The 23,170-nt window shown below is 50.8% G+C and overlaps 1 protein-coding gene across 6 annotated transcripts in view; it reads left to right on the top strand.

Annotated features, from left to right (window-relative positions):
* The window catches only part of LOC120541053 (mediator of RNA polymerase II transcription subunit 13-like), a 154,315-nt gene that overhangs the window by 72,423 nt on the left and 58,722 nt on the right, over positions 1-23,170 (top strand). For all 6 annotated transcript variants that reach the window (XM_039772323.1, XM_039772320.1, XM_039772319.1 and 3 more), the window contains exons 3-4: positions 12,870-12,954; positions 14,581-14,664. In XM_039772323.1, the coding sequence (XP_039628257.1) occupies positions 12,870-12,954; positions 14,581-14,664 (169 nt within the window). The remainder of the gene's footprint in view (positions 1-12,869; positions 12,955-14,580; positions 14,665-23,170) is intronic.

Here is a 23,170-nt window from a genome sequence, read left to right as displayed (position 1 = left end):
CGATTTGTGAAATACTGAGACCACGAGAAAGAATTAGGAGGTCACCCGAGATCTCTGGGGGCACTCCTGTCGCCTTCTACCCACAGCTGCTGGGCAGGCGTGTATGTGAAACAAAGACTGGTGGTCTTGGACATGCACAGGTGTAACCCGGTTAAGGGTTTACGTGACCAATGACGTCACTCGTCTTTTGTGCCGTCTCTGTTGTGGAGGTGGCCCTGGGGTGGCACCGTTGTGCAACTTTTCTTTTGGATGGCATGCGTTGCCCGTTATCATTAAGATGGCCGTGTGGGGTGCTCATTGTGTCCTTGGCATTCACGGTGGCAGGGCCTGCTTTGGTTTGGAGCTTCATTTGCCCCGACCACAACCTGTTTAAGTGGACGCCACTTCTGTCTGTTACTCATTTAATTACAACGAATGTTCAGTCAGTCTACAACCTTTAAATGGCTATTGTGCCCCTCAGCGCTTGGCACTGTGACTGCACTGAAATGACTTTGTAGGGTTCTGGTATTAGACTGGCATACATTTGCTCTCCGTGTCAGCCAGTGTGCCACCTGAAGTCATTTCTCAATTTAATGTTTGTGCTTATCAGGCCCGTCAGATGTGAACGTGCGCCTCCTGAACTACTTTGGGCCTGTGAGAGTCCTGAGGCCTCTGCCTCTCTGCTGAGTGCCCACGGCATGCTGGGTAGACATTAGCCGCTCAGGTCAAGTGGCACAGACCCGGGCAGACGCTGGCTGAGTGTCTAAGTTCATTGACACGAACGTCTGTTTCATTTAGCAGAGTGAGAGACCCCCAAGGGTCCGTGCTGCAGGTGTCAGGAATCACAGCATTAGCGGCTGTGCCTTCTGTCTGCCGTCACTCCTGTCACGCGGGTGCAGCTCAAGGATCTCGAGTCCACTTCGTGCTGCCATTGAAGAGTTGATCTGAGTGGCCGTGCTGAAGACTCGCCACCCGAGCGGGCACACAGCCGGCAGCGCCCTCACGCTGAACCGAGTGGCGCTGAGCTCACGCGCAGGCTCCGTTCCAGACGGCCCTCAAGAATTTGCTGCGGTCAGGTTTCCAGCCCGGGTGTCGAATATCTTTGGGTCCTGGCAGCCGTGTAATGGCTGCTCCGCTGGATTCCCCACTTCCCGTCGCTGGTAGTGGCTTCCAGATGTGACCTGTGGCCACGCTGCGCAGATGTGTTTCTGAAGTAACCGGCTTTATTGGGTCGAGTCGTGTCGGGGGGCCCTGGGCGTGTGGAATGCAATGTGCAGGCTCTCCAGGTGCTTTGTAGAGACGCACCGTCTTGGAGTCTCCTCGCTTGAGCTCATCAAGCTGCACGTAAAAACGTTGACGTCACCGGCCGTGATAGGCTGACGGCTGTTTTCTAAATACGTGTACTCCTTGATGTGCTGTGAAGTAAACTACACTCATCTCCTTTTCACATCCTCGCTAGACCTGAGCCACTGATGGTATGGACCTGCATCACCTGAAAACACCACTTAAACATATGCATAGTAAATAGCTGGATTAAAACTAAATTGACACTTAGTTCATAAATTTGTTACCGAATTACACGCAGCACACTCTTTTCTGCTTGGCTATGTGATTGAGCCCTGCAAAGGACCAGCATACCAGTAGATGTGCTGCTGGGATGTTAAGAAGGCAGTTCTTTCTACAGGGTGGCGCACGAGAAACTGAACCATCTGCGACTCCAGCGTCGACGTGCGTCTCTCAGCCCGTATGCAATACAAAAACGTGTACCTGCTGGTTAGAGGCGGCGCTGGAAATGATTTCCGTGTGCGTCAATGCAGCTCTCTGCACGCCGCACCATATTGTCATGGACGCCAGTCTCACTCCGAATGTTGTCCTTCAGTTCCTCTGATGTCTTTGGATTATTGACGCGAGCGGATCGGCCCGATGATCTTGGTGGCCGCAGTTCGTTCCTCTGTGAAGACGTCGTGACTCGTGAGAAGTGTGACGTGTCGCTCCATCCTGTTGAAAGGCGGCGCACTCGCGTTCTTCGGGGGTCAATTGTGTGCAAAATTCCTCAGAGATTCCCGTATACACGACAGTGTTGCCTCAGACAATCCGGAAGCCACGGTCCGTGTAGCAGACGCCAGTCTTTTCATCGTGAAGGGGCTTCTCATGAATTCCATGGGGATTGTCTACTGACCGATATCTCTCTTCAGGATCTCTTTCACTGGCTCACAGCTTCCTTAGTAATGCGCCGTTGGGGCTGCTGACCCCCACCTGTATCACAGCTCGAGCCAGCCGGTTGGAGGCGGTTCAGTTTTTCGTGCGCCACTCTATAGTTTAATAAGTTATTTGTTACTTAAAGCATCTCGACTACGTGACGCGTGTTACCCCCCACACTGCTCGTTCGGCTGATCGGCAAATCATGAGCGATTTCTGAAATACGGCAATGGAGGAGGAGTCCTGGGATCGGCCAGGCACTTCTGTTGGGGAGCGTGATCTCGTGGACCCTTCCACCGTCGTCATCGTAGGGTGCAGGGTTTACGCGGCCACGGAACCCGCTGGCTCGACATCTCCGACCAGACTAAAGGCTCGCGTGGCGTTTTAGAGGCGGTGACTGTGAAAGGCGCCATCTTTAGATCTCGCGGTCACCTGCTGTCAGCTCTGATTTGGTGTCTTTGACTAACACCCCGGCTTATTGTACTCCATTTCTTTGGATTCTACTTGTTCGTCAAGTGTCATGGATGTCACTGCCATTCCAGGGGAGCGTCGTGTGACGGTGACAGAGGTCATCAGCGGCACTCTGGGGTCCACACGCATCGTCCGCTCTTCGGTTTTTTGGTTTCTGATCTTTTGGTTGTGACCCTGCGAGTGATCCCTCAGTCAGAATATTTCCGCCTCATCAGCTGTGTGTTTGTGTTGACACCCCCAGAGACCCCGTGTACAGTAGTTTTAGGCCACATGACAGCACCATTGATGTGGTCTTCTCAAGAGAAGCCCCTTGAGCGGGTTATGGACCTGCACGCAGTGTTTATGGACCTAACAGAGGCCAGGGAAGCACTCGGGACCACCTTACTAAAGCTTACCTGGTGGTCTGTCTGGCACAGTCCTCTGCCATCCCCTTTGACACACTTGAGTCCCCGGTACTTGTCGATCTCTTCTTCGCTCATGTCCTGCCCCATCCTGTGCCCACTGCCCCCCAGAGCATCAACCTTTAGAGACTCCAAAGTAAGTCTGATGCTGGAAACTCCCCCTGCAGACGGCTATGCCCTCTTAAGCTCAGCTCTTTGGCCTCACCTGTCAGTGCTAGTAAGATGGAGGTCCTTGACCCCGCGGCACCAGGCCTTGTCACATTTCTACCTGAGGTCACCATGAATGGCACTGAGCTAAAGACTGCAGAGCACTTTAAATACCTTGGGAGTGCCATCTCTGCAGTTGCCAGTCAGTCAACACACAAAGAGGGGCACACGTTGGCCATGCCAGGCAGTTACTTGGTCACAACACCACAACAAAGATCAGAGTGTACAAAGCACTTGTACCGGCCGGTCTTCTTCATGGCTGTGAGTAACGGACCCTCTGAAGAAAGCTTCAATGCTTCCACGTGACGTCCCTGAGGTGGGCATCAAATGGCACCACATGGGGACACAGCTGGAAGTCCCTGGCAGAGCAGACTTAGCCAGCATTGAGGCCTCAGTCCTGATGGCACAGCTAGGGTGGACATTTCAAACGTGCCATGTATCGGACCACCCGAGTGACAGAGAACTGGACTGAAGAAAGTCTGCTCTGTCTTTGGGAAACGGAGATGTGAAAATGTCAAGACCACCAGGGAACGTAGGACAGTGATGTCAGTAGTGGCTGTCACCCCAGCACCATCCCTCGAGTGCCCCCGCTGCCCGAGAGTGGGTGGCTGCAAGACAGGACTTGGGAGCCTGACGCACAGCGGACATCTGGTCTTGGTGATGCGGTCGTGTCCTGCTGAAACAAGGTCACTTTAGTTGGGACCAAATGTCAGTCAGGCTTGTGACCCCGTCATGCAGCCATCGCACCCACAAGCCCTTTCACCGGCTGGCCGATCTGGAGCTCCTGATGCACTGTAAGTGCCAAGGCCAAAGGCAGCCATTGCTAGGGTCCGTTGATAGATGGCAGACCCTAATCGAGGGTTTATTGGCCATTGAAGGCGCTATATGTGACATGCGAATTGATGGACTGTGCCCTTCTTTTAAGTGTGCCCACGTCTCGCGTACATTTTTGTAATCTGAACTCCGGGGCCCCCTGGCTGTTTCTGAGGGTCCTCCAGAATTCGGTCACATTCGAGTCCTCAGGCTGGAGCTCTGACTGCGTCTTCTGATCTTTTCGCCTCGTGCTGGAGATTGGAGGAGTGAAATGAACGACGATTGACTTTCAGCGCGGTCGGCTAAACGGATTTGGCTGCCATTGATTGAGTGATTGACCTCTCCAGGCGCGGCCTCCCCGCACTCCTCCTCCTCCTCCACCGCGCACCCCGTGTGTGAGGCAGGTAGTGAGCAGGTCCTCCCAACCCCACACACACACACACACAGATTTCTGCAAGCAGGCCTTCCTATAAACATGAATACAAATGGAGAGTGCGTTGCCTAGCAACTGACAAGGAAATCACTTGCGTCGCTAAACAAGGAGCTGAATTGTGCGCCAGTTTTAGAAATGTGCCCCTCATGCCAGGGGAGCTGTACGCCCGCTCCTGCTGCTGTGGGACGGCTGGCGGGCGTTTAGTTACACCCTGGGGAGCCTCGCCGGAGCGGCCCATTGCCTGCGTTTACCGGAGTGAAGCTCTTAGAGGCTGCTTATTCTGTTCTGGGGTCTTCACCCCTGAGGGTCCGCTGGCCCTTCATGCGTGCCACTTGACCTGACCACAGAGTGAGTGGGCGTGTGCCCAGGTGACATCCCTTTTGTTAATCACAGCCCTGCTCCTTCCGTGTTAGACGACACGTGTTTGGTGCGCAACACTTGCCGTTTTCTTTTGTTCTCTGAACAGAAAAATAAAAACTACAAACAAACCCCGCCATGTGTGCTTGAAACTCCTTGTGAGGAAGAATGAAGGAGGCCTCGTCGGACCCCCTGGGCCACCCGCCCCCATCACAGGGTGTCCAACACGTCACTTTACAATGCATTGCCTTCTGTGACTTTGAAGGAGGCCCCTTGGGCTCAGCTGCAGACCCCTGAACCTCAGTTAGTCTCCGTGACTCGTGTGTGTGCCCACCTTGTTACTGGCGCTAATGGTAGTTTGATTTGATCTTCACGGAGCCCCTAATGGTCAGCACAGGCCACTCTTGGCAGTTCCACACTTCTGAGAGTCCAGACTGGGACCAGCAGACCCCTGAACCTCAGTTAGTTGCTGTGACTCGTGTGCAGGTCTGGTGCTGTGTCTCTTCAGAGGGTCCTTGGGGGCCGCAGGTTTGGCTTTGTGTTGCTCATGGAGTCCTGAATGAAGCACATGACGTGCACTGTGAGGGAGCGTCAGTTATGGCACTACGGCCATGTGGCGCGATTCCCCGAGGGTGACCCCCCGAGGGTGACCCCAGGCCAAGGGGTTGCCCACGTAACAGCTGGCTGTGGCAGATAGAGGGTGGCACTGGACCGTATGTCTGCCTGGGGGGTTGCCAACCAGGATCCTGAGCTGTTTCGTTGTGTGGTGGGAGTAGCAACACGCTGTACCAGTGCATGCCCCCGAACCTGACCTGACCTGACTTGGGTAGGAGAAGACACCAAGGGACGACCAGGAGACGAAATGTAAACGAGGAACCAAAGAGCAGGGGCCTGCAGCGAGAGTGAAGCTTTAGTGTCCGGCCCACCAAAACCCTCAGCTCTTCATCGACACCCAAATCCGCTCCACTCCATCGTTTCTGTGGGATCTTGCAGACAACAAAATACAATAGGAGCAGAACGCCAACAGCCCGACCTTGGGCACGAGACTCTCGGGACAGGACAGGATAGCACAGGAGGTGACCTCGGGGACGTGTTCTCTTTTCTGCCCACCTCGGCCAAGTGACTTTATCATTTAGAGACCAAGGCCTCTCTTTCTTTCTTGTCTAGTGTTTATGTGTTAATAGTCTTATCTACTGTAATGTGAATTAGTTTTTCTTTGCATGTGACATCTTGTTCATTATTTTGAGCTCATCCTTTGTTGAAGAAACATCATCATCGTCGTCTTCATCGTCGTTGTTGAAGCCAAAGATCATAAACCCCGACGGTCACAGCAAGTGAAATTAAAGCTAAACTCTGAACGGCGAAGTCTCAGTACGCACCAATTGTGTTTTTTTTGCTTTGATATCCTTTAACTCAGACGGTGACACATCCAGCGTGTTGGTTCACATAGCAGTGCGTCCACCACACCATTTCTAGGTGGCACATACCATAGTCACCGTTGCCACATCATGATGACAACAACACAACAGACCGCTGGCCAGCAGGAAACTAAATGGCAATAAAACCGCTGCAAACCTGGAAAAAGCAGACACGTGGTCCAGTCCCACCCTCTATGTGCCACAGCCCGGTGTCACGTGGGCATCCCCTTGGCCTCAACAATGAGGGTCCTGCGAGCCGCACCACCCGCAGGTAATGGCGCCACATGGCCGTAGTGCCCCACAATGCCAGTGATGCGCCTCATTCGGGACTCCGTGAGCAACACAAAGTCAATAACTGATCAGAACTTTAATAATAAAAGTAAACTCAATGTTCAGATTCGACTCCCCTAATAAGCCTAACTGGGAAGTAACCATTAAAAAAAATCAAAACGGCTTAGACGAGCGTCCAGAGCCGGAAAAATAGGAAGGCATTACGTGGAAGGGAGGATCCCACGTTGTCTTGTGCATGCTGTCTGTTTGGAAAGGTTTAAAGAAATGCCGGAGGGTCTCCGCCTGAAGCAGATGGGCACACCAGAGCTAAACGTTTTTACTCCAAGTGAGTTTTAGGTATTGTTCAGCTAACGTGCCCCCCACACCCCACCATAACCTGTTGTCTGCGGGAAGGAGATTCTTCAAAAACTTTGATCTCTGGTTTTCCACGGATCTCGATGTCTTAGGTTCCCTGATATCTCGATGGTGGGTGTGTGTCACAGTTTCGTGAGGGTGGTCCGGAGCTAAAATAGCTGGATTTAAAAACAGCAAACTCGACAGTTAGGCCTGTTATGAGAGGACGATGTGCAAGAGAACGAGGCCCTCTAGAGGAACCCTCAGACACTGCAATTCTGTAATTCATTCTGAATTCTTCTCGCCAGTTGTTACCGTAATGACCTTCTTTATGATCAGAAAGATCCGAGCGGTAAATAAATGAAATGTTATCCAATAGTTTGGTTCCTTCAGACACTCGCGTCCCAATTTTGCGTAACTCGTGAAGCCGTCTCATTTTGTCACGCCCTGGTACAGTGCCGCCCTGTTCAGTCGTCTTGTGCATACGTGTCGAGTGTAGCTGGCAGTGCAGTCGACGCCATCACAGGTGAGCCCCTCCATCAGCCGCTGGCATGCATCTGTAGACGGCGGCCACGTATTTACACGAGGACACTGACGGAGATTAACAGGAGGCACTTCTTTACTCAAAGGATTGTGGGAATCTGCCATGAACAACGTTTGAGAAGGTTTTGGACGAGCCTGATGGACTCATCAGATTTCTCGAAAGCTGAAGTAGGACCCACCTTCCCTCCCGTGAAGACTTCTCCTTGTGCCAGGTTCTGGTTCTTTTCAACATCCCTGCACCGATGACACATAATTAATTACTAATTCTTTATATATCGCTTTATCTTTTTTGACTCATCAAAGTCTTTCAGTGATTGTGGAGCCACTTCAGCCACCACCAGCGTGCTGCACCCACCCGGGTGATGCGATGGCAGCCATTTTTTGCCAGTGTGTTCAATACACATTAGCTGTCAGGTGGTGAAGGGGTGAGAGTGGGAGAGACAGACAGACCTGGCCTGGGTGGGCAATTTATACACAGTGGATGCCCGGGGGTCTTTTATGACCAGAGACTCAGAACCTCAATCTAATGTCTCACCTGAAGGACGGCACCTTTTGTGTCTCCATCACGACACTGGGGCTTTGGGTCCCAAACACAGACCATGGGGTAAGTGCCCCCTGCTGGCCTCACTAGCACCTCATCCAAGCTTTTCCTAGGTGGTCTCCCATCCAAGTACTGACCAGGCCCAGGTCTGACCTCTGCATTTATTTATTTATTTCACAGGGGTCTTTTTGTTTGACCTTTCAGCCTTAGAAAGTTTGTCCATCAGAACTGTCAGCTGTCGGACCACACTGGGCGGAGCACCAGGGCTCTTTGATGTTTCTATCATCACCCCACTTAGAGCCCCGCCTTCATGAGACATTAGAGAATGTGACGCTCAGTGCGCCACCTAATTGATCCCTCCCACATTTCTCTCTTGGTTGTCTCCAGACATGAATATACTACATCTGGCTCTGCAGGACCACCTAAAAGACAATCCACTGCACACCAGTCCCAATATAATATGCAAAACTCAGAGTCCTTAAAACAAAGCAAGAAGTAATCAAAACAAAACCGTGACACTTAGAGACGACTCCAGCAAAAGAATGATTCCTACCTCCTGAGCCTTCTCAGCCAATTAAAAAAGCCTAAAGAGGGACTCAGGAGTGGTGACGTCAAGGTGGTCCTGCTTGCTGGGGCTTCTTCATTCACAAAGAGTATGAATACATTTAAAGTAACAGCAACTAAAATACAAAACCATAACATCCGCCTAACAAACGTGTACGACTTTTGAGTTTAGGGCACTCACTAGTCCTGGCAGTGTGTTTCAGGACCCGTTCAAGGGGTAGCTGGTGTATCACTCCTCCTGGACTCTCCCAGTGGGGCGCGCTGCTGTGATGGATGTGAACCTGAAGGGGGAGAAGCACTGGCATGCAGGGAGGGAGGGATGGAGGGCAGTGATTCGAAAGTCAGCCATGGCAGGCGGGGCGTTGCAGAAGCGAAGCGCTGATTAGCAGTTTTCTGGGCAGAACGCTGACAGGACTTGCGCTGTCAATGGGTGTGCGGTCCGGTGAATGAAACGCGCTGCAGGCGGTCCTTCATTAACAGTCAGCGCAGCAGCCTTCGGCGCTCGTTGCTTTGATTCGAAGAGCAGCACACAAAACGGGAGCGGGGGACTCTGTCCGGGGCTCTGCCCCTGCCTCATTATTTGGGAAGAGGCCCCCCGCTTCCCCTCGGCCTGGCGAGCGTACGTGAAGGGGGCCATCAATCTGATGACTGGAGGAGACAGCTCTTGTGGGCGAAGCACCGGGTCACTCCTCAGCGTCGACCCAGTTCCATCACACTTGATTTGTCTCGGAGTGCCGCTTCTCGGCGGTGAGTGGCACTTACTGGAGGCGGGCAGCCATTGGCTGAGCTGGAGCTACCGAGAAGTTCCCTTGTTGGGGCACCGCTTCACTGTTTGCTCTGATGTGCCAAACGGAAGTTGCCCGCTGTGATATCCCGTTTGGCAGGTGTGGTTGTGGTGAGAGCAGGCCAGGAGGATGTGCGGCGGGTACGGCTGCCTGGCACTTCGTCTGTTGAAGTCCTAAACTCAGTTCTGGGCAAATCTAAAGGATTGTCCTTCAGAGACACCACTCAGGGACTGCTGAGCTGTCAGGGGCACAAAAAGTGACCCTTGGTGTTTTGTGAGCTTGATGCTCATACAGCATATCCATTCATCTTGGAAAGCTGCTTTATCCTAAGCAGGGGTCTTCAACGGGGTCTGTCCTGCCCTGGACGTGCCGCCAGATCCTTCTGAAGTCAGTTAGTTTCCCACGGGCTAGCGTTTTCTATACCCCTTCTTCCTTCGACTCTTCCTCCGTGGTCAGCTGAGCGGCTCTGTCTGTTTTGTGTGGAGTTGTGTGTTATGAAGCTTCCCAGTCCTCTGTCCAGTCTGTCCTCCTAACTTGGACCCCCCAGCCCTGGAGTCCGCACAGTCGCTCTTCTCGGGACTTTAGAACATGGAACCTCCAGGTGACCTCCTTTGCCTTGATATGGCAGCCGTCCTTGATGACTCCTGTCCTCTGGCTTGATGCTGGTGACGTCCCCGAGCTGCTTCTCCTCAGGGATGCTTTCAGGTTTCAAACCCCCCGTCGTCCCCTTCGTATCCTACACTTTCATACTGCACCTCATCCTGTAGTCTGTCCGGATCCCTCTTCAGTGACTTGGCTGACTCTCCGATGTCCGTTTGTTGTTTCTGTTCTGATCAGATCATCTCTGTATATGCTGAGGGGCAGCGGTCCACTCGTAACGTCACCAAATGCTGATGAGGTTCCTCTCCCCATCTTCGTCATTAGCCCGCTCTGCACATCCATGGAAACGTGAGAGGGAGATGAGCGAGAGACGAGTGCAGGGAGCATGCACAGGGTGCAGAGGTGGGCTGCTGGGTCATCTCCCTGTGCCACCTCCTGTCCCCAGGAGCAGTGCCATGCGGTCTTTTAGTGACTCGCACCAGTAAAGATGGAGCGGTTGCTTCTTAAGTTGCTCTTGGGACGGCCTGGGGAGCTCCACCAGTTTAAGTCTGTCAATCCTGAGCAGGGCAGTGGGGAGCCAATGCCAACAAGCCCAGGGCACAAGGTGGGATTGAGAGCAGCAGCTCCAGTTTGTTAAGTGGTCTGCATGTGAGAACAAATAAAGAAGTGGAGTGGCAGTCTGAATGCTGGCACAGCTGATTTCCTGCACATCTGCCGTAGACCCGGGTGCGCGATGGGTGTCTGAGCTGTACCCTGAGGCCATGTCGGGGGGGTGTGCGTGGAGGGTTGCCGTGGACACCAGCGGACTCGGGAGGTAATTATCAGGCGGTCACTCCTTACGCATGTTGTGCGGGTTGACTGAAGAGTAATTGTCTGCTGGAGCCTCCCCGGTTCCCGTCCTCCAGTCTGCGCTCCTTCTCAGCGCTCGATCCCTGAAGGCCCGCTGAAAATCGATATGCAAATGCCAGGCAGCAAAATGAAAGAGACATTGCCATGGCTTAACCCTTTCAGTGGCAGTCAGACGGCACACAGCTGCAGAGTGGGTGACCTCTGTCTCCACTGGCCTTGGTCACATAATCTGTGAAAGGCGCTATACAGAATTATCGTGCTTTCTCCAGATCTGCTTGCCAGGATGTGTAGCATGTGCCACTGACCCAGCTGTTGGGCAGGACTGAGGGCATTACAGCCTGGCAGGATGGAAAGCACCTTTGTGTTGGTTGTGGTATACTGGCTGACACGGCATGGCATCAACACGCTTGGGCACCACTTAGCTAAACTTCTTGTAAAGGACCACAAATTCAGGGGATTGCTCTTCTGCCACGGCAGTGCCAGCTTTAGCTCTCGCTCGGCTAATTTACGAGCTCCTTGTTGAGTTTCCGAGTGGCTAAAGCGCTGTGAGCTGAGTTATGGGGATTCCTCGAAGGCAATTTGTCACGTTCAGGGTGACATAAAGTGCAGCCATTTGTTGGGCATTGTTAGGGCTTGGGGGTCCGCAAATGTGACGCTCTGATTAGCTTTTGGTTCTGAGCTGATTGTTTGTTCTCATGCACTGTGGATTGTGGGACTGGTACTTGAACTTTGACTTCGGCGCCAATACCAGCTTTCACCCAAGCCCCTCCTGGCTCCCAGCTGTTTTGTCCCTTTGCGCCAACCGCTTGGGGTCTGTCCTGAGCTCATAAATGCCACTACTTGGAGCTTTAAGCCCGGTGATAAATGTATTTTGTAACAAGGAGCTGACCCCCTTGGAGTTTGGAATACGCTGATATATTCACATTATAACGAGGAGCTCGGGGTGGTGGTTCCCCCTTGGAGTTTTGAGTGCTTTAATATATATACTGTATGTACACAGGGGTGGGCAAAAAGTGGGCTTACAGTTATGAGTACGAGGGGTCGGCAATGTGACTGGACCCTGTGACATGTTAATAAATTGTTGTTGGAACAATCGTAACCTGCGTGTCCCTAATCCATACAAACAACTGATTACAAGGGGCCTCGAAAGTTGACATACTGTAATCTGTTCAGTTAGCCGATTAAAGGGGTCTCCCTGCTTGACTTCTCATTGCATCCATAATGGAAAACACTGCACAAGGCCTCCCACTACATATTAACAAGCCTACACTGTACGGGTGGCAGCGGAGCGTGTGGTGCCAGTCCCAAATGGTGGCACTTGAAAGTGTGAAACGTTTGGCACGTTCTCAGTTCTGGTACCGCGCCACCATTTTGTGCACTTGAGCCTGTCGAGGGCTCCTGCCATGTTGAAATGTTTGATGGTGGCTCTGCGATCATCGCGTGGCCTCTGGAAGTCGTTGCAAGTGGTGATGGGCCGCCTGACGTTGTCCGAGTTGGTGGATCCGAAAGCGAAACGTGTCACCCGAGCAGAGATGCGTAGCTCAAGTTCTGCCTGTTTCCTGATCGTCCGTTGGCGTAGTTCCTTTGTCTTCTTCCTCTGAGCCCCGCTGCTTCTTCTGCGGCTCCTTAATCCTTGTGTGTGTCCCGGTTTGTCACTTCCGCATACCGTCTGCTTTAGATGTCACCCGTTTGCACGCTTGTCTTGGCCCACCCTGGACGTCCTCTCGTTACTTAGCTGTACAGCAGTGTTGGGGGCCACCCGTGAATTGAATTCCAAATGCCATTTGGTTCCTGGAGTTGTGGTTGCACACGGCTGTGTCGGAATGACAGGAAGTAGATGCGCTTGTCTTGACTTAATGAATGTTCTGATTTCCACAGGGTGGGCTCAGCAGAAGGTAAGTAAGCCATCGTGTTCAGACTCCACGCTGAGTACAATCCGCTCTCAACTCGCCTGAGTTGTTGTAATACGTCTAGCGGGCAGCACCACTCTGGGTGGGACGTACTGTATCGTTACTCCCTTCTTGCCCTTTCAGAGCTCGTACCCGACGCTCACTGACATGCCGTGTTTTCTGTGTTCTTTTTCAGTGGCAGAGGAAGGTCTCTGGGAAAGTGGGCTTTCTTACGAGTGCCGGACGTTGCTCTTCAAGGCCATCCATAACCTGCTTGAGAGGTGAGTGTCTCGCCACACGGTGGTCCGTTTTATTTCAGAGATCTCAACCCCCCCTCTCTATCCACTAAAATGGTGTGTGTGAAGAAGATAGTCTTGACACGGAGAAAAAAGGTCAGGGGCTGCCTGGTAGCAAAACGAGTGTAGAGAGTCCAAAACAGAAGCGGGGTCACAGTGGGGGTGGTCTTGAATTTAAAGGAAGGCAGATGGAAGTGACGTCATCAGGGGGGCGAAACCAGAAATTACATTATCGAGCCCCACCCCATCATCCATCCAACTCCCCCTCAACAACTCATCCCCAAACCACAAAACAACTCCACCCACCCCAACCTGAAGTGACATCATCGGGGGACCCAGAACCAGAAGTGGCATCCCATAACTGAGCCACCTTGTTGTTCATTTATGTGGCGGACCCCTTTTTGACATTAGAGACCCAATTGGTTCCCTTTCTTTTGTGTTTCCAATGGGCGTTCAGGCAGGTGAAGTGACTCGCTCAGGGTCACACATTGTCGCACATCGTCACACACAGTGTGCAGTAGCAGAAAATGAACTTGCCACCCTTTGGTTTGAAGTCCAAATGCTTTAACCACTGTGCCACACTGTCTGCCAGCTTCACCAGCCGTCGACGGCGGGGTCTGAGCCCTCAACCACTGCAGTGCAAGGCCACCATCTTAACGCCCTGAGCTGTCTCTCCAGCCTCAGCTTGTTGATTCAGTGGGCTCTCACATAATTGCAGACCACCTATGGATGTCACTACCCACACTGCATGAACGCAGTCTCCTCTGCCGTTCTCAAACTCCTCCACCTGACTCCCCTCCTTTGTCTTGTTTTCCTTCTCAGTGCCCCTCATTAGTGCAGAATCATTGGAGACGTTTTGCATGTGATGTGACCTGCTGTTATGTTTGATGTCCGAGGTGTACAGTGTGAACAGAGAAGATGGCAGGCCCGTTCCTTGAGGTGTTTACACCGTCCTTGAGCGTCACAAGCTGTGGTCCGTTATCCAGGGCACCATGGGTTAGACCACCTGATCGATGGTCTGTTATCCAGGACACATTGGGCTGGACCACCTGACAGATGGTCCGTTAGGCAGGACACCATAGGCTGAACCACCTGATAGATGTTCTGCTATCCAGGGCACCATAAGTTGAACCACCTGATAGTTGGTCCATTGTGCAGGTCACCATAGGCTGGTCCACCTGATAGATGGTCCGTTATCTTGGGCGCCATAGGCTAGACCACCTGCAGATCCCACAGCTCATCCCTCGATCCAATATAAGCCCACATTCTGCCCCCTCCTTAACCCCAATCAGAAGTAGCTGCCAGGGCTGTTGAGGTTCAGTCCTCTGAAGATAGAGAAGCCCTGCCAGACAGAATGACCCGTGCTGTTTAAGATGGTCTGTGGTGCCAAAACAGGGTGAGTGGGGACCTGAAGAAAGCTTTCATGGCATCACTAAAGTGGGTCCAGCAAATTGTTTTACCGGTAAATGATGGGCTTGTGCACTCGACCCCTGTTGGCACAGAAGGGCCAGTGAGCGGAATGGAACTCGGTAGTCTGCCTTATGGTCACTTATACCAAGCGCTTCTGAGTGAGAGGCGGCCGACTGACCTGTCCTTCTGTGCTCTCTGCAGGTGCCTGATGGATAAACGTTTTGTTCGGATCGGGAAGTGGTTTGTGAAGCCGTACGAGAAAGAAGAGAAAACGGCAAACAACAGGTAGGTGTCATGGCTTCATGCCGCCATTCTGCACCTCTGCTTTTCTTGTCCTCCTTTTCTGCCTCTGGCCTGGCGTTCATGGACTTCTTCTTCAGCCCTTAAGTACCTGTTGTGCTTCCTGGCCGAGTGTCCAACACAGGCTACTGTCACTCCTTGGTGGCTTTCCTAGGAGTTACTGAGTTTATTTTCAGTCTCATTTTTCCTAGCGAGGATTATTTTGGGGTTCCAGACTCTTGTGAGAAAGTTTTAAGTGACTCCATGTTGGTTCTCGTGCTCTTTTGGTGGAGTTTTGCGTGCTGCTTTTAGCACCGCTGTGGTGGGCCCACGTACACCCTTCCCACTTGTCCAAGATTCTGGATGTGGCTCTGCAGGACTCGAGTGTGTTTGGCATGTCGGTCCTTCTTCTCCTATACAGCCTCTCGGTTTCTTTGGGATGCCCACCTACCAGTCTGTGTGAGTCCCTTTCCTGCCCTTTTGTGCCCGCAGGGGGGCGTACACGTCATTCTCCTGGTAACGCTGCCCTTGTATAATCGATGCAGCGGTTGCTCCAGGTGCCTGATGAGTGTTTGCAATGCAGTGAATGGCGGAGAGCCCTCCTTGGAGCTCTGCATCTGATGTTTGCCCACCTGAATGTGGCACTGCTTGTGCCGAGTGCTCTTTTCATGTGCGCCTGGAAGCTGGTGTGGTATTCAGCGTGAAGCTCTGTCACTTGTACTGGAGCTGGGATGAGTCACAGGCGGGAATGACCTGGCACTAGTGGGAAGGTGGATTATAGGGGGTCCACTATGTACTACAGTAGGTCTTCAGAGCCCACACAAGCTGCAGAGGGGTTTGTGTGTTCTTTGCATGAAGGCCGGTGTGGTGTCAGGTGACAGTGGTGGCCACTTGGAATGAAGACTGGTCACTCTCCTTGTGTCCCCCAAGACGAGACCTTAGACTGCTTCTCTCTCGGCTGCTGCTCTCGATCCCCTCGCTCCGATTGACGATGCACTGGCCGCTAATGGCCATCAGCACATAAAGGAGCGCACGAGCCCCTCGACCCTGATCTGTGCTCCGTCCTGGCGAGCTGGTGGTGGAGACGCCTGCCTTTTCTTTTTCTGCTCCTCTCCTAATTTCTCTCCTCTTATTTTACCCAGGAGGAGTTGTGAATGATGTATTTGTGTTTGGTGTCTGCAGACCAGCGTCTCCCAGTGACTTTGTCACCCCTGGTGTTTTGAAATGCAAACTGAGGGGAGCGCAGAGCAGGATGTGGTGGGCGGAAAGCTTGCCTGGAATCCCAAAACAATTGAAATGACTGTCTGAAGTGAAGGAGCTCTTTTGTGCTGCTGGAAGTGAAACGCTCCATCACGATACGTGCAGACGAAAAGCGTATCGGACGTTACTGCACTTCGGTTCCTGGACCCGGTGGGCTTCTCCTTTACGAGTCGAGCAGGTGGAATTGTCTGCGTTCGTTTCCTGGCAGTTTGCGGTCAGCTGAGTGCCGTGACAGGAAAGTTGGAAAGTCCCCGTTTCCTCCTGGGTTCTTCCATTTAGCCTCCGCTTTTAAATGACAACAGCATCCTGCGTCCCACAGAGAGTGTACTAACTGTAAGAGGGGCAGGTGGTCCAAGAAGAGAGTGAGGGTCAGGAGAAGGGACAGAACTGTAAGTTGGAGTTCTGCTATCTTAAGGCAAGTGGCTCTCTTACAGCATCTGTAGTCTGGACCCTGTGGTGGTCTGAGAAACAAAGCCCCCACCAGCAGCAGCAGCACCCTCTGGTGGCCATAGGCAGTGTCATACATGAAGTCTGTCATCAATCGAGGTCACATGCTGAGACCCTTGCAGTGGCACTGTGAATCAACACATCTGCAACTCCAACATAATGTCTGTGATGATACCCATCATCATAGGCATGGGCACCAGTAGTGACGAGAGGGCTTACAATACAACACAATACAATACAATTTATGATACCATTTATTGTTTTGTAGCCCAAAATCACACAAGGAGGGCCACAATGGGCTTTAACAGGCCCTGCCTCTTGACAGCCCCCCAGCCTTGTACGGGAAGAAATGAACAAAATCGGGTAGGTTGGGCGTGCAGTGGGTGTCAAAAAGAAAAAGGGGGTCAATACAATACAACACGCAGAACAGAACTCAAGTCATCCTCAATACAATATAAAAATAAAAATATTACAGTACAGAGCAGAGTTTAACAGTAGATGGAGAGGAGCTCAACCTGCTGACTCCGAGGACATCGAGCTGACCAGAGCATCCATAGCTGAGGAGCCGAGCAGCTCTAACCGCCAAACTGAAGTGGACGCGCGCCCCACCAGCACCTCTACCCCCTGAGATGTCTGTGGAAAGCTCTCTGCAGCAAGTGGACCCCGTCATCACCCAGTATGGCACCTGCTTGGCTCAAAAGACCTTAACTCTCACATAGCCCACCCAGAAAGGGGCAAAAGCTTATAAATCTCAAAAGGGGGAGTGAAACCTCCCGGCCCAGATAACAAACAAAAAAAAAGAAAGAATAGCAATAGAGCACCAAAATACAAAAATGAAGAAGTCAAAGAAAACACCAAGAGTTCAACCAAAGCAGAAGAGCCCGAAACCGAACAGGAACCAAAAGGCGGGACCGCCAGACGAGGCGTATAAGCACTGGCTCAGCACTGAGCTGCCCGCCACCTCTCAGATCTTTATACCAGTGCTCCTCGTCTTGTCCTTCACCAGTTCTGCATATCCAGCCAGCCGTGTTATAACTCACGGTGGTCAGGGTCCACCCTGGGTGAAGACGCTACCCACACTCACTCAGTTACTCACTCGTACCACCAGGCCCATTGAAATGGTCCAAGTGGCACCGATTCAGCAGATGGCCGAATTCCGTAAAGGGTATCGCTCTCACTGATGAGACCCTCTGTCTGCTTTGTTAACACTGCCAACTCGAAACTTCAGCATTCTGAAGACGTTGGTTTTTACCTTATCGGTAGTACTGTGCTTAGGTGTGCCTGCGTAATGACTCAGAAATACGTGATGAGAAAGACGTGAAATCAGGAGTGGTCTCTCCCCTCGACTCTCTCATATACTCAGATATGGGGATGGATATGTGAGGAGTAAACCACAAGACTAGGATTATACGTTTATATTACGTACATTGAAGAACCGTCAACGGGAGGTACTCTAGTCATGGGGGACTTTAATTATCCAGATATTAACTGGGATAACCTTGCAGGTGGAGGAGCACAAGAGCAGGACTGTTTGTTAACACCGCATGTTAGAGCACCAACACGGGGTGAAGCCTGTCTGGATTTAGTATTCTGTAATAATCAGGATAGAATTGAAAGTGTAGAGGTGATTGGACCACTAGGGTCACGTGACCATAATGTAATACAATTCTCAGTATTTTGTAAGAGTGCAGATGCAAAGACTAAAATTGTTAAGTTGAATTTTAGTAGGGCTAATTTTGAGCAGATGCGACAATGTTTAAGTAGGATATACTGGGATAAGCTTTTAAATGTGGAGACAGTCGAGGAGCAGTGGAACAGGCTTAAAAATGTTTTACATGTAATGCAGGACAGATACATACCTAAATTTGGAATTAATGGGAAACTAAGAAAAAAAACTAGATTAATAAAGATTTAAAAAAGAAGTTGCAAAGGAAAAAACTGCTTTAAGGCATATAAGACTAATGACTGCAAAGAGAACCGTAGCGCGTATGAGAACATGAGGGCAAACATTAAGAAGGATATCAGAGAGGCTAAAAGACAGTTGGAGAGGAATATAGCAGATAAGGCGAAATAAAACACTAAGAGACTCTTTCAGTATTTTAGTAGTAAAAGAAGAGTCAAGGAGGAGGTCAAGTTCATCAGGAATAATAAAGGGGAATTAAAAGATACAGACAGCGAAATAGCAGATGCCCTAAACTCATCTTGAGTACTGGGTGCAGTTTGGGTCTCCAGGCTACAAAAAGGACATAGCAGCACTAGAAAAGGTCCAGAGAAGAGCGACTAGGCTGATTGAGGGCTACAGGGGTTGAATTATGAGGAAAGATTAAAAGAGCTGAGCCTGTACAGTTTAAGCAAAAGAAGATTAAGAGGGGACATGATTGAAGTGTTTCAAATTATGAAGGTAATCAGTACAGTGGATCGAGACTGTTATTTTAAAATTAGTTCATTAAGAACACAGGGACACAGTTGGAAACTTATTAAGGGTAAATTTCACACAAACATTAGGAAGTTTTTCTTTACACAAAGAATGATAGACACTTGGAATAAGCGACCAAATAGTGTGGTAGACAGTAAGACGTTGGGAACTTTCAAAACTCGACTTGATGTTTTCTTGGAGGAAACAAGTGGATAGGACTGGCGAGCTTTGTTGGGCTGAATGGCCTGTTCTCGTCTAGATTGTTCTAATGTTCTAAATCAAATTAATAATATATTGAACAATTACTATAAAAGTAAAGTTGAATAAATCAGACTCTGCAGCTGCAGTACTGGTTAACGGAAATAGTGCCAAAGTTGACAGAAATCTACTTTTTGTACGCAAAATTTGGTTGACCTCAGTGAAAGTGAACTGAAGTTATCGTGTTTACACACACAGAGACACACACACAGACTCAGATTCATCAAAATCTCAACCTCAAACCTTTGGATGATTCCAATACAGTCAACCCTCGACATACGACCAGCCTGCCATATGAACATTTTTGTTTTGAATTACGACCAGCGTCTTGCGTTACGACCCGAATGCGGTCACGTGTATCCGCTTGTGTGATTGTAAACAAACAGCCGAGAGCGTTCGTAAGCGTCAGTCGGAGCCCAGATACTTGTGTTTGTGGACGTAATTTTGGTCAGGGCGGTGATTTAGATAATTTATTTTGATAATTGCTATTAAGATGGCCCCAAAAAGCTAGAAAAGAAGAGAAGGTCACGAAGGTAAAGAAAGCATTCACAATCAAAACAAAGAAGGAAATTGTGCAGAAATATCAGAGTGGCGTTGGCGATCTCGCTATTATGTACAGCATGTCGAAATCCATCATCTCCTGATGTTCTTATGGAAGGGGGCTTCCATTTCCTTCTCCTCCACCTCCTCCCTTACTACAAGCCAAAGATGTCAACTTAAATGGTGAGTACAGTATGAAATTGTTGTTGCTGGTAGGCTAGGCTCTTTTTATAACTTTTTGGTTAGTACATTAGAAAAAGTATTGGTAAATTATGCACATTATACAACCCTTTTTTTATTATGAAAAGGTTAAGTAAGTGTTGCTGTGGGAGGTTCGGAATGCATTATGGGTATTTCCACAATTTCTTATGGGACAAATGGTCTTGAGTTACAACGTGCCCTCGTGAACGAATCGAGTTCGTAAGTCAAGGGTCCCCTGTACTTTCCCTGTATTTTGTACATGAGAAAGTAAAAACAATATAGGAAAGCGGCTCACAGCACATTAACACAGGTTGAAAAGAGCAATGGCAGACGTCATGTGTGGCGATGTTTTACATCGGGGGCAGCAGGACTTCACTGCACGACTGCTCATCCGTATTTAACCTTTTATGATCACCACTTATATCCCATTATGGAGGCCGTTGAAGGATTGGTCTTTACATGCTTGTTGTGTTGAATTGTGACGAGGCGTTTACTTGCGCCAGTACGGTACGTCATAAGCTCACCACATTCGGACAGCCATTTGCTTACCAGTGCCACTGAGTGTATGAAGGTCGGGTGAGCCAATCAGCAGTCTCAGCCCAGCTTTGATTTGATTCTCTTCTCTCACGGCCCAACACAGGATGTCTGGCAGAGAGCCTCCCTTCTGTCCTTGTGGCCGCACCCTCAGACCCTTCCACTGTACCACTTCGGTTTGCTGGTGATGTCCCAGTACACAACGGGTGCTCACAAGAAGCGACTACCCACAACTTTGACAGATTACTTCAACGATGACCCAACTGCAGATCACTGGGAAAGCCGTGGAGTAGGCATGAGGATGGCTGATGTGTGAGGTCAGGGGTCAGCAAAGCCGGCAGATGAGGTCCTGAAGTTTTGGTTAAGCTGTTGATAAATTCAGAGTCGGGTGGGCACACTAAGGCAGGGTGACAAAGTCGAGACCTTCCTGTGGCTGGCAGAGTTGCAGTTAAGGTGATTAAAGTTGTGATCCCGAGTTGGCATGGACAGGGTCCGAGCACATTGTGCTGTCGATGGCCTGTTGCTGTTCATCCCAGTGCACTTAGAAGGGACAGGACAAGAAGATGAGTTTCCAAGTGGCAGTAATTATGTAGTGACTGCCAATGGGTTGATGTTAGTGCGTAGTGCGGTTTGCCAAAATCAAAATGTTGATTTTATTGTAAAAGATAAACAGAACATGAAGGATCGCACAGTGATGGGGCTCACTAGGAATGATGGAACGTGAAACAAAGGTTGATTTGTAGAAAGGTCTTGCAAGACGGATGTTGAGCGTGGTGCCAACTCAGCAGTGTGCACTCGAGTTCCTGATTGTCATCCTGAGCGTGAGGCCTGTGCTCTTCAAATGGCCTTTTTGCAAGGAGAATCTTAACAGGCAGAAATGTGCCAAGGGCTGGGGGCCAGACGAGAACAGCAGCTGTGCATTGTGGGAGCGAGGCAGCACGAGCCTCTCATCATAGCAGGCAGCTAGGAGACAGGCCTTCGGCACGAGTGCGATGAGCGAACGAGCGAGCGAGCGAGCGAGCGAGCGGGGTGTCAATTGCAGCCTCGCTGAATAATGGGAGTGCAGTTTACCTCCTTGATGACAGAGTGCGCTTCCAGGGCCTATGATTTAGGTCTCGGCTGGCTGTGTCGCTGCTTTGAGGAGCTGTTTAAATCCACACAATGCGTCTCGAATTGAGAGATTTGACAGCCTGCGTTGTCAGTGAAGGCCTCTCCTGCCGAGAGCGAGTGGGTAAGATATTGATAAAGCCAGTGTGCCTCTCGCCAGCAGCTCTCGCAGATGCCCGCTATCTGCTTCGCACCGAGGATGGTAGGAGCACGGAGCAATTTTAGGGGCTAGCGTCATGGCGGAGGGGGGGAGTTACTTGATCGGGCCTGGGATGAAGCCTTCTGTGTCCTTCGCTGCTGTAATTTTCCATCTATCCATCCATTATCCAACCCGCTATATCCTAACTCAGGGTCATAGGGGTCTGCTGGAGCCAATCCCAGCCAGCACAGGGCACAAGACAGGAACAACCCTGGGCAGGGTGCCAGCACACCGCAGGGCTCACACACACATACACCAAGCACACACTATGGACAATTTAGGATCGCCAACCCACCTAACCTGCATGTCTTTGGACTGTGGGAGGAAACCCACGCCGACACAGAGAGAACGTGCAAACTCCACGCAGGGAGTGACCTGGGAAGCAAACCCAGCAGCGCTACCACTGCGCCACCGTGCCGCCCTGTTTATTATGATATAGCGCCTTTCCTATCTGTGTATCTGTCATATAGTATCTTACCTGTCTTATTATATTGCCATCTCTCTTTGTCTCTCCACTGAGTTTTAACACAGCTAACAAAGCCGATGTAGTGTGTAGTTACTGTAAACTAGCAGCCTTTGAGAAGTGAATAAGGTGAAGTCGGGCATCTCGGTGGCTCCAAGTCTGCTAAGGACAGGCGCTCGCCCCGCACAGCCCCTTCAAAGCAGCACTGCTTGCAGCCCCTAATACTCGGCGGGACTGGGCAGGAGCGCAAGAGAGAGAGAGAGCAGTAGTCAGGCTGCCGACCTCGGATATCTGACTCCTCTCTGAAGCTGCGTTTCCACAGGCGTTTTTTTCGAGCCGGTCTGGTGAAGATGTTGCAAATGTGTCCGTTAGGAGAGGGGGAGAGCGAAAGGCCTGAAACAACCAAACAAATTGAGGGCATCATTCTGCCTGTCTGTCACCAGGGGCTTTGCAGAGTAAGCAGTGAGAAGACCAAATAACAAAGAGTCGGGGTGAGTTCTGGGAGGGTCTCCTCACCAGGGGCTTGGGACGGGAGTAGCGTCTTTGAGTAGCTCGCTAGAATTGGATCTGCAAATCTCGCCTGTGGTAATCTGAGGAAAGCGGACGGTGGGAGGAAAAGCACAAAGAAAAGAATGAATGAACTAAAGATAAGCAGTCGCAAGACAAGCAGAGAGAATCGGCTTTCTGTTTGTTTCTTTATTTGTCTGATTTCAAGTCACAAGCACCTGTCGCCGTGTCGATCACATTTGCTTACCTGTGTGTGCAGTCCCGTTATCTGAGGGGGCCTATCACAGATGGCCGACTTGTAGCTCTGTCTCTTGGCCTTTCACTCCTCACCTGTGTCTCGTGTCGGCCCAAGGGTAAAGTGGCTGTGTGTGGAGACACCAGAAGGTGGCCATCTTGAACCAGCGAGTTTGTGTTCCTGGAATAGTGGAGTCGCTCGTCCTGGCTTGATGTTGGAAGGACGAATCCCCAAGTGCAGTAGGCACATGACCTCCAACGACTGGGCTGTTCTTGTATGTAAAATGGTTGGCACACTGCCTGTGGGATTAGTGGAGTTAGTCCTGGCACCGCTGCCCTTTGGAGT

This window comes from Polypterus senegalus, chromosome 12, assembly GCF_016835505.1.
Source record: "Polypterus senegalus isolate Bchr_013 chromosome 12, ASM1683550v1, whole genome shotgun sequence".
NCBI classification, from domain to species: Eukaryota; Metazoa; Chordata; class Cladistia; order Polypteriformes; family Polypteridae; genus Polypterus; species Polypterus senegalus.
Note: the sequence above shows the minus strand (reverse complement) of the source record. Positions and strands in the feature narration are given on the sequence as shown.